A 12,037-nucleotide genomic window follows, 5' to 3' on the forward strand; every position below is an offset into this window, starting at 1 on the left:
TAAATGTACAACTCGTGCTGAAAAAATCTTCTTTTTTCAACTTGTTGCATAAACTACTATTTGAAAATCGAAACTAATTTGATTTTTTTTAAATTACATTTTATCTGATAAATGTTATATCCACTTTTGGGTATATGTTTATAAATACTTCTTGAAAGAAAAGCACAACCGTAGAAAAATATTTTTGATGAGCAAAAATTTCCTATTATTTTCTCTCTGAGACTGTGAAAATGTTACAGTTAGTTTCTGAGACACTTAGAATTCGAATCGACGAAAATGAGTTTTTCTTAGTGTCACCAAATAAGCCTGAATTATTCAACTCGGAAACTATTGGTTCGATTTTCAATAATATAAAATGAAACTTTTGTGAAATTTTCTGATTCAATAAAAATTAATATCAATTTTAAAATGAAGCATAACTTTTAAATAGGGCTACAAATAGATAATTTTCCTCATTTCTTATTTTAGAACAAATTTTAAAGTTTCATTCAAATAAAAAATACAAATTTTAAAATCGCTAAAAAAATTGCATAATCTAGAAAACTACTCCTGTAAGAAAATTTTATCGACCATCCTTGAAAAAATCAAATCGCTGAGAAAGCAATCTATTTTTTTAAATTGATCTGACTTCAGGTTGCTGTATATGGCCTTCCAAAGAATGGAAACTAGATAAATTGCATATTTTTACAGTTGCTTTCTTATTTTCTTTCAAAACCAACATCTAACAATTTAATTATGAAACATCCGAATCCTAACCTACAACTTGGTCGACGATACCAAATCGTTGAGAAATTACTATCTTAAGATACGAATTTTTGAACGTTTGCAAAGCACTTTTGTATGGAAAGCAAAAAAATATTATGATAATGTCAAATTATGAAAACGTAATGTTTGTGAAAAACATGTCGACGTCGTCGTGCTATCTTGTCGCACCCGCCATTTTGACGTTCCGAGAAAAACGCGTTTTAATGTTTGACCTTGGATATTCAAAAACGAGAGCACGCAATGTAAACAATAACAAACACGTTTTGTTTGGCTCACCATTCTGTGCATTGTCCCAAAGTTTGGTTGAAGTTGGTTGTTGGAGTCCCGAGTTATAATTACAAATGTTTACGGTAGTCTAGCTTGTACGTGCGACAAACGCATCCTGACTTTCCTGGCCTGAAATCCCTTTGGCCTTTTGTCGCACTTACATCAATTTTCATGGAGTGACAAGATAGCACGACAAGATTGAAACTACTTTCATATGTAAAGTGACAAAAATGCACGAAGTTTTTTCGGTTTTTGTTGAATATCTCAGAATTGAAATCGAATTTTGGGGATCTGTGAAGGTCAAAAGGTGAGGCATTGTGAGCTGCACAAAATCGCGTTCTTAACTCAATTTGGCCCAAAATGCACGTACGACAAGTTAGCACGATGGCGACGATGTCATAATCCATTGTTGGATTTTTCTGCAAATCTTTCAAATAAAGTATATGTATTGCCTTCCTTACTAAGGTAAGACTATAATCCTACTCTAAAATTGAACTTTTTATTTAAAGCTCGAAAACCCACCTTGATAAAGACATATCGACTCAGAATCGAAAACTGAACAAATGTCTGTGTATGTGTGTGTGTGTATGTGACCAATAATGTCACTCAGTTTTCTTAGCCCTAGCTGAACCGATAAGTAGTTCAAAAGTTATCCCGGGCATACGGTAATAACAAAATTCATGCCATTTCAATAACAAATACTGTTAAAATAACAGAAAGTGTTATGGAATCTTCTTGAAAAAAACATTTTTGCATAAGGATTTAATAACAGTTTATGTTAGCATACTAAAATTTGTTACTGGTCTGATATTGGTTGAACGCCAAAACAACTCGGGAATAACATTTTTTGTTATGGAAGAATAACTCCAACTGTTATTGGGATGATCGGATTAGTTGTTAAAATAACAAAAAATAATAACAAAGATTTGTTCGTAGAATCACTTAAAATGTTATAAGTCTGTTATTACAATAACAAAAAAATTATAACAACGAATAACAAATATGTTATTGGCCTAGTATTTTCAAATATCAAAAAATGCTATTCCCAAGTTATTTTTTTTGGTAATCTGGCAACCCTGTCTTGAGTTCTGACCACTTAAGTGATATTTATGTTTTTTTGTAGCCGGATCTCACTTAAACGTGTGTAAACCATGTCCGGATCCATCATTCGACCCATCGTTGGTAAGGTAATCGAAAGACCTTTTCAACAAGTCTAAAACAATGAAGATCTGGCAACCCTGTCTCGAGTTCTGACCACTTATGATGCCACTTATGAGCCCTTGAGTGATATGTGTGTTTTTTGTATTCCGGAACTTAACAAAATTTGATGAAATTTGTGTCCAAACCCATCATATCACATATCACCCATTTGTATTTTTCAGAGCCTTTGATTTTTTTTAGTCAATTATGTCCGGTCCGGCTTTGTTATGTGACACGTTGCTGCAAACGTTATAGAAAAAAAACATCGAAAAACGCATAAGACGGATCCGGTAAACCTTCTGAAGAATTTCTTAGCAAAGGATTAATTTATGGGTTGAATATTTGTTATATTTGTTAAATATTTAAAATGTGTTTTCAAGTTTCAAATTGGAAGATCCGGCAGCCTCTAAAGATATCTAATGTAATATGTAGTTTAAAAACTTATTTGACGCTGGAGCGTATTGTTGAACTTACAATTTTGGATCGTCCAAATTTATTAAAGAGTCGATCCCTGCCAATCCTCTCACCGACATTGCACATGAAATCCGATGAAAAGTTTATAAAAATTCTACCAAAACTATCCTTTTAATAAAACGGATCTCACGGCTCTGGCGTCTTTGAGGTCAATACAAATAAACTCCACTGAAATCGGTTCCCAATTCGATTTGGTAGAATAAGTGACGATTTTTTGTGATTTTCGGCAGAAATTATTCAAAAAAATGCCATTTCCTTTTTTAAGTAGATCGTGCAAAAAAAAAACAATGTGCACTTAAAACAAATATTCAATACTTATTAGAAACAATATCTCAGAGATCATCAGAAAAAATGATCATGCGTTATCTTTACAACATTTTGTTGTTTAAAAAAAAGGGAAAGGTTTCTTAATCTTTAAGGAAAAAGATTAAAAGTTCAATCTTAAAATATTTTTTTATGCAATTTTGAGATCTGGAACATCAATTATCTTCTTTATAATAATGTTTCTTAATGCACAAGCTTCTCTGTTATTACGCTTATTCCTAAGAAAAAATGTAACTGAGCAATTCTCTGAGATTTCGGTCATTCGATTTTTTCTGTATTTTTTAATCCGGCTGAAACTTTTTTGGTGCCTTCGGTATGCCCAAAGAAGCCATTTTGCATCATTAGTTTGTCCATATAATTTTCCATACAAATTTGGCAGCTGTCCATACAAAAATGATATGTGAAAATTCAAAAATCTGTATCTTTTGAAGGAATTTTTTGATCGATTTGGTGTCTTCGGCAAAGTTGTAGGTATGGATATGGACTACACTGAAAAAAAATTATAAACGGTAAAAAAAATTTTGGTGATTTTTATTTAACTTTTTGTCACTAAAACTTGATATGGAAAAAAAACACTATTTTTAATTTTTTTTATTTTTTGATATGTTTGCCAACTTTTCAGAAATTTCCAGAATGGGCAAAAAATCTTTGACCGAGTTATGATTTTTTGAATCAATACAGATTTTTTCAATAAATCGAAATATTGGTCGCAAAAATGTTTCAACTTCATTTTTCGATGTAAAATCGAATTTGCAATCAAAAAGTGCTTCAGTGATTTTTTGATAAAGTGCACCGTTTTTAAGTTATAACCATTTTTAGGTAACTTTTTTGAAAATAGTCGCAGTTTTTCATTTTTAAAATTAGTGCCCATGTTTGCCCACCTTTGAAAAAAATATTTTTGAAGAGCTGAGAAAATTCTCTATATTTTGCTTTATTGAACTTTTTTGATACGACCCATAGTTTCTGAGATATTGCCATGCAAAGGTTAAAAAACAGGAAAATTGATGTTTTCTAAGTCTCACCCAAACAACCCACCATTTTCTAATGTCGATATATCAGCAACTAATGGTCCGATTTACAATGTCAAAACATGAAACATTCGTGAAATTTTCCGATCTTTTAGAAAAAAAATATTTTCATAAAATTTAAATCAAGAATAACATTTCAAATGGGCGTAATATTGAATGTTGAAAGGTGGGCAAACATGGGCACTAATTTTAAAAAATGAAAAACTGCGACTATTTTCAAAAAAGTCACCTTAATATGGATTTAACTTGAAAACGATGCACTTTATCAAAATTTCACTAAAGTACTTTTTGATTGAAAATTCGATTTTACATCGAAAAATGAAGTTGAAAAATTTTTGCGACCAATATTTCGATTTATTGAAAAAATCTGTATTGATTCAAAAAATCATAACTCGGTCAAAGATTTTTTGCCCATTCTGGAAATTTCTGAAAAGTTGGCATTTGATGTCCTCTAAAACATATCAAAAAATAAAAAAAATTAAAAATAGTGTTTTTTTTCCATATCAAGTTATAGTGACAAAAAGTTAAATAAAAAATCACCAAAATTTTTTTTACCGTTTATAATTTTTTTTCAGTGTAGTCCATATCCATACCTACAACTTTGCCGAAGACACCAAATCGATCAAAAAATTCCTTCAAAAGATACAGATTTTTGAATTTTCACATATCATTTTTGTATGGACAGCTGCCAAATTTGTATGGAAAATTATATGGACAAACTAATGATGCAAAATGGCTTCTTTGGGCACACCGAAGGCACCAAAAAAGTATCAGCCGGATTAAAAAATACAAAAATTAAAATTTAAGAAAAAAGACCGATTCAGTAGAGAACTGCTCAACTACAAAAGCCGACTCGGTCCTAACCACAAAGCAAAAAAAAATGTAAATTGGAAGGTTGAATATAACCTTTTTTATGATGTAATTTTACCTCAATTTAGACTGAAAAAGTGACATTACACCAGCAAAGTGGTAAAATTACACATTTTTTTTGACATAAAAGATGTACCCTTTCCCACATGTAATACTGCCATGATTTTTTTCAACTGTGCAGGTCCCAGTACCAAAAAGGACCTAATAAAAATAATTTTATGAAAATAAAATTAAATTTTTTGTTCTTGTTACCCAAATGTATATCATATCAATTCCGCCACCAAGATAACCCCAATCATATTACATGACTCGTTAGTCCAGGCCACTAGTGCGCCATCAAAATAGAACCCCGTCAACCAGCCAGCAGTCTAAAATTCAACCATCCGACGTCCAACCCCGCCAGCAGCCAGTGTCCAGAGTGCCTTCTTCACGTGAGTGACTCTCCTCCTCGAAGCGCTAAGCTCACTTTAATACGCAACGATGCAGAACTCGACCGGCTGGAGCTTAGCCGCTGCTACTACTTTCAGTAGTAGGCTATGTATAGGCCATCGATTTTTTTTCCCCCGCGAGTTCCGAGCGCCCTGAATCGAAAGCCTTTTCCACGCGAGAGGGCTCCCCCCCCTTTTCGTGATGGGTTTTATCGCGGGGCTATTTTTTATTTCGCTTTTTTTTTTGCTTCTAATTCCTCCGCGAGGGTTCTAAGTTGGTCTATGTTTGTACTGTTGGGGATTACTGGTTTGGATTGGAAAGAGTCGCTGTACTGGTGCACTTTGGGAAATACGTTTCGGCTCACTTTGTTTCTTCTTTAGGGTGTGATGATTTTAAATTTAATGAAGTTGTTCTAAATAGCATAATATTTCAAGGAAAACATTAAAAATTCTCGATTTTTCCCTCCGTGCCCTTCCTATGCTGTACGACAATCAAACTGCAGCTGTTTGTGGCCATTATCCTGCCTGACGGCAGGACACGAACACGAACGAATGGTTGGGGTTGACCTTTCCCCACCCCCTAGAGTCGGTTGTTGTTCCTCGTTCTGCGTACGACCTTCCTCCTAGTTTTTTTCCTGGCTTTTCCCCTACCATTTTTTCCCTACACAGAGCAGAGCAGATATTGATTGCATTCGTGAATGTTTCACGATCAATACCGGCGCGCACGATCCGTGACGCAGATTCTGGTTTCGGACTTACAACAGCTCGATCCTAAAATGATCCTAAAATTTTGAAGATACATGTTCACTACTTTGGTTAAATATTTGCTTGTTGAGAAAACGACCAACACCAAACTCACAAACGCAACTCATCTGCTGCAAACACTTGTATAGCAATCACGTCTTCATTCAAACCAACTAAAATCGTACAGCAAAAAATCTCATCACTTCCTGATCTAAGCCAAGTTGTTACGCTAAAGTCGAACGTTTCGATTATATATGGTTGAAGGAGTACACTTATACAAAATATGTTAGGGGAAGGAAAAACTCACAAGTACAGATCAATCAAAATTCAAAAAGTAACTGCATCTATCGGTTATATGTTGTTTGTATAATTAAAACTTTGCTTTCCTAGTGAAACTCGTTACAAAAAGTTTGTTCATCTAAAATCTGCTTACTCTGCGTTAGTTTCTAGTACATTTAGGAAAAAAAAGATTTTTTTTAAAAAAGACACTTAGTTATAGGATTATCGCAGCTAGTTTTCGATTATATGTTTGAGTGGCTTCCTAGAACTTGACTAACAAAGAAAAAAAACACAAAAAAGTAGAAGTGGATTTGGGGAAATCTAAAAAAACAAGACTAGCGAAAAAAAAAACGGGCATACTTACTCGGTAGATTCGACTGTCGGCGTGGATGGCATGATCATCAAAATACAATTACCAAGAATGGTTGTTATTATAAAAAATGAAAATAATGGATGTACTAAAATATAAATAGCTACACGACGTATAGGATTGAACGGATCGAGTACATATAATGCATTGGTTGCGGAGAAACGAAAAATATCCTTTCCTTTACTAACTACTACGAATGTCTGCAATGGGAGAGAAAGAAGAAGAAGAAAACGTGGAAGGTGGTTAGAATTAATCGTATGCTCGTTTTATGTTAATCAACGGTGGTCCTAGGTCAGGCTGGATGATGGATTGTATCAACCTTTGCTGCAGTTGTCCTTACACTAGGTACTTGATTGTGTTCCCGAGCAGACGGAAATAACTTGGGAATAACATTTTTTGATATTTGAAAATACTAGGCCAATAACATTTTACGTTATTTATAACAAGATTTGTTATTCGTCGTTATGATTTTTTTGTTATTGGAATGTTATTGTAATAACAGACTAATAACATTTTTAGTTATTCTTCGAACAAATCTTTGTTATTAATTTTTGTTATTTTAACAACTAATCCGATCATCCCAATAACAGTTGGAGTTATTCTTCCATAACAAAAAATGTTATTCCAAAGTTGTTTTGGCTTTCAACCAATACCAGACCAATAAAAAATTTTGTTATGATAACATAAACCATTATTAAACCATTATGCAGAAATGGATTTTTCAGGAAGATTCCATAACACTTTTTGTTATTTTAACAGAATTTGTTATTGAAATGGCATGAATTTTGTTATTACCGTCTGCCCGGGTTGGAAACCAGTCAGCTCTTTTTTGCTTTTTCAATACTTTAATTTGTAAACTCTTTTGAATTGTTAACTAATAAAACCGAAAAAAAATATACTTGAAGAATTAAATAAAAAAATCACTTTTAACTTTATAGCAATTGTACCAAAAAGCAGCCGATTTCATGAAATCTACATTATTATTTTTTTATATTGGCTCAAATTGCATGCAATATTTATTTTAATTATTTAATAATTTTTTTTTTTCACAGAAACTCAATTTCCCAAAATACGTATTTTTTTATTTTTGCGATATTTTGATATGTTTTAGGGGACAAAAACCCGCAACTTTTAAACCATAGAGAAACTAGTCAAAAATCAGCCGCCGAGTTATAAATTTTAGAAAAAAATAGTGATTTTTGGAAAAAAAAACGAAATGTCATTGCAAAACACATTTGATGTATTTTTTTTAATGTGAAATTAAATTTCCAATCGAAAAGTAATTTACAGATTTCTTGACAAAGGGCTCTGATTTCAAGATATAGCCACCAAAAGTTTGATTTTAGCGAAATATTTGCAGTTTTTCGATTTTTTAAAATAGTGACCATAAGTGATCATTTCTAAAACTATTATTTTAAGTTCAAAAAATTTGCTTTTAAATTGTCTAAGAGACATTGAAGATTGGACCTCAGGTTGCTGAAATACAACCGCTTTAAGGAAAAGAATCACAAAAATTGATGATTTTTAGGTCTCACCAAAACAACCCACCATTTTGTAATGTCGATATGTCAGTCCGATTTTCAATGTTAAAACATTCGTGAAATTTTCCGATCTTTTCAAAAAAAAATATGTTTGTATGTTTTTTCATTTTTTTAACACTTAAATTTCAGCAAAATATCACATTTTATCGAAAATATTAAATTTTTCAAATTTTGCAATATGGGTATCAAACGAAAAAATCCAAATTTTGTATGCTTTTGCCTTTTTTTCTAGAATTTTTAGTGTAAAATACTAAAAATTTCATAACATAATATTAAAAAAATAGGTTTTACCTTTAGTAAATTTTCCAAATTTTTTGAAAATACCGCATTTTTTTCGAAAATTCTCACATTTTCATAATTGGCAATATGGAAATCAAATGATCTAAAAAAATTCAAGAATTTTAAATGTTTGAGAGTTATTTGAATGACTGGTTGAGGCCAACCTACAGCTCTGAAAATATTGTTTTCGAAAATATTTAAAATATTGTTTTCGAAAAGATTGGAAAATTTCACAGATATTTCATGCTATAACATTGAAAATCGGACCATTAGTTGCTGAGATATCGACATTAGAAAATGAAGGATTTTTTGGGCGAGACTTAAAAAACATCAATTTTCCTGTTTTTTAACCTTTGCATGGCAATATCTCAGCAACTAAAGGTCGTATCAACAAAGTTCAAAAAAGCAAAATACAGAGAATTTTCTCAGCTTTTCAAAAATATTTTTTTAAAGTGGGCTAACATGTGCATTAATTTGAAAAAATGAAAAACTGCGACTATAACTCGCTCAAATATTATTTGCACAACCTGGAAATTTCTGAAAAGTTGGCATTTTATGTCCTCTAAAACATATATAAAAAAATGTGTTTTTTGCAAATCAAGTTCTAGTGATAAAAGTAAAAATAAAAAGTCACCAAAATTTTCTTTACCGTGTATCATTTTTTTCCAGTGTAGTCCGTATCCATACCTACAACTTTGCCGAAGACACCAAATCGATCAATAAATTCCTTCAAAAGATACAGATTTTTGAATTTGCATACATCATTTTTGTATGGACAGCTGCCAAATTTGTATGGAAAATTATATGGACAAACTAATGATGCAAAATGGCTTCTTTGGGCATACCGAAGGCACCAAAAAAGTTTCAGTCGGATTAAAAAATACAAAAATTAAAATTGAAGAAAAATACCGATTTCGTAGAGAATTGCTCACAAGCTTTTTATGTAGAAATTACAATATTCAAAAGTAATTTTTTTGTAGCCTTTTCCTTTGGTCATATTTTGAAGAAAGGGAAACAAAAACTTAAAATGAAATTTTGATTGGCCAAACATGATTTAATCAATATCAATCATTACGAGATTTATGATAAACTTGTTGGGTCCTATAAACTGTTGTCTCTGATATGTTTATAGAACCTATTCAAAAAATTACTTTGAAATCATGCTTATCGACACAGAATCAAATTTTGAGCAATGGGACCATCCATGTGGGTCTCGTGGCGCAGGGGTAGCGGCTTCGGCTGCCGATCCCGATGATGCTATGAGACGCGGGTTCGATTCCCGCCTTATCCACTGAGCTTCTATCGGATGGTGAAGTAAAACGTCGGTCCCGGTTTCTCCTGTCTCGTCAGAGGCGCTGGAGCAGAAATCCCACGTTAGAGGAAGGCCATGCCCCGGGGGGCGTAGTGCCAATAGTTTCGTTTTTTCGGGACCATCCATAAACCACGTGGACACTTTATTGTAAATCTTTACCCCTCTTCGTGGACATCTTAATACATTCGTTGCAACCTATTTTCACGTGTGTCACTAATACGAAGGTAGAGCTATGGGTAGAGCATAAAACATCAACGGAAGAAGTGGCAGAGCAGAAGAAATAAACGTGCTGCTCCTGCTGGTCTTGTTTGGACACTAAAAATGTCAAACCAACTTCTGGGGGCCTGATGCGACGCTACACCACCACGTGTGTGTGTGCAAGAGTAAAAGAGAAAGTATTGCTTCTATGCTGCTGCTGTGAAGCAACATGGCATCAATATTTGATGTGAATTATTCCACAATATGCTCATGGAGAGACCTTTTTCCTACTTTGCGAGAAACAGGGGTGGGATATTTCGGGGAAAAAAAAGATTCAAGAATCCTATAAAACTATTTTCATTTCATTTAACATTTCTCAAGACTAAAATAACCAGACATAAGTCTAGACAAAAATTAAATTAAATTATTTTTTTCAAGAGTTTCAATTTTAGGATAAGTTTCCCACCCCTGCACCTGGAAAAGCGTAGGCAATAATGCTGCAAAAAAGGACCTCGGATGTCGTGAATTGGCGTGTGGTCCCACAAAGCGTGCCCCAAGTTTTCTACCCTGGTTTTGTAGCATTTTGGTGTAGCGTGTGGGCACATACACACACACACACACACATACATACACATAAAGAGCAACAACGACGCCGATGACGACAAGGCGACGACGGGCCAGCCAAAGGAAAAACTCTGCAAAACAATCGATAAAATGTGAGAGGAGGATCCCCTCAGTTCTGCTGGTTCCGGCTGGAGTAGCCTTAGTCCCATGCCGCGATTGTCGTCGTCGTCGTTCTGGATCCAAATGAGCTTCACGTCTGTGTTTTCGTGTGTAGGTATTTGAGGTTTGCCTCCGGTACCAGTACACGATGCAGTATTGTTGAGGGATGGTTTTCTTTTACCGACTAGTAAAATCATCGTATTTTTTTTTTTGCAAATTGGTTTTCTTATCTGTAAAAATTTAACAAGAAAACATATGTTTTTATAGCCTATGAAAAGCAAAGTTCAATCGCTTTTATCGCGTCTAGTAACAATTTGTAATTTTTATTTTTTTACGGTTCAATAAAAGCAAATTAGCATGATTTTGAAACTCAGGTAAGAGATCAGACGAATGGTTGTTTGCTCAAAATTTGTTTCAAGTTTTTGTTGGATGGTACCAATATTTTAGTTTGTCAATTGTTAATGCCTATTCATTGTACAATTTTTTAGTTGCATAGTATGGCGTCATCCATAAAGTACATACGCTCTTAGGGGGGAGGGATAATTACCGTAGGTGTGACAAGATGTGACGAAGGAGGGAGGGGGGGTTTTGGAGACTGTGACGTCACGCTAGGTTTTTTTTATGATTGCATTATATTAATTCGAAATGTACACAATTAAATTGAATCCTCTTATCTAAAATTGTTTGCTTACCATTATTTAGAAATACCGTCATCAGGGGTGACATTGGGTCTGGGGGTGAGATTGAGCCATACAAATTTTTGCATTTTTGTATGACCCAAACTCACCCCCAGACACAATGTCACCCCTGATGGCGGTATCACATTATAATTTATTATATAGTCACATTTTTTTCAGCTGGAACTTCAATATTTTGCAAATTCATACCCGAACAGACGGCAATAACTAAATTCATGCCATTTCAATAACAAATACTATTAAAATAACAGAAAGTGTTATGAAATATTCTTGGAAAAACCATTTTTGCATAAGGGTTTAATAACAGTTTATGTTATCATAACAAAATTTGTAATTGGTCTGATATTGGTTGAAAGCCAAAACAACTGTTGAATAACATTTTTTGTTATGGAAGAATACCTCCAACTGTTATTGGGATGATTGGATTAGTTGTTAAAATAACAAAAACCCGATTTAATTCCACCAGGGGTGAGATAGAGCCTTTCTTACTAAAGAATTTAACTTCTTTCAATTCATAACATCTACTTGATACAAAAA

General features: G+C 33.3%; 1 protein-coding gene across 50 annotated transcripts in view; it reads right to left on the bottom strand.

Moving 5' to 3' along the window:
- LOC6052303 (sodium channel protein para) overlaps positions 1–12,037 on the bottom strand; it is a 228,697-nt gene that overhangs the window by 98,883 nt on the left and 117,777 nt on the right. For all 50 annotated transcript variants that reach the window (XM_038252955.1, XM_038252972.1, XM_038252954.1 and 47 more), the window contains one exon: positions 6,744–6,949. In XM_038252955.1, the coding sequence (XP_038108883.1) occupies positions 6,744–6,949 (206 nt within the window). The remainder of the gene's footprint in view (positions 1–6,743; positions 6,950–12,037) is intronic.

This window comes from Culex quinquefasciatus, chromosome 2 (assembly GCF_015732765.1).
Source record: "Culex quinquefasciatus strain JHB chromosome 2, VPISU_Cqui_1.0_pri_paternal, whole genome shotgun sequence".
In the NCBI taxonomy this organism is placed as follows: Eukaryota; Metazoa; Arthropoda; class Insecta; order Diptera; family Culicidae; genus Culex; species Culex quinquefasciatus.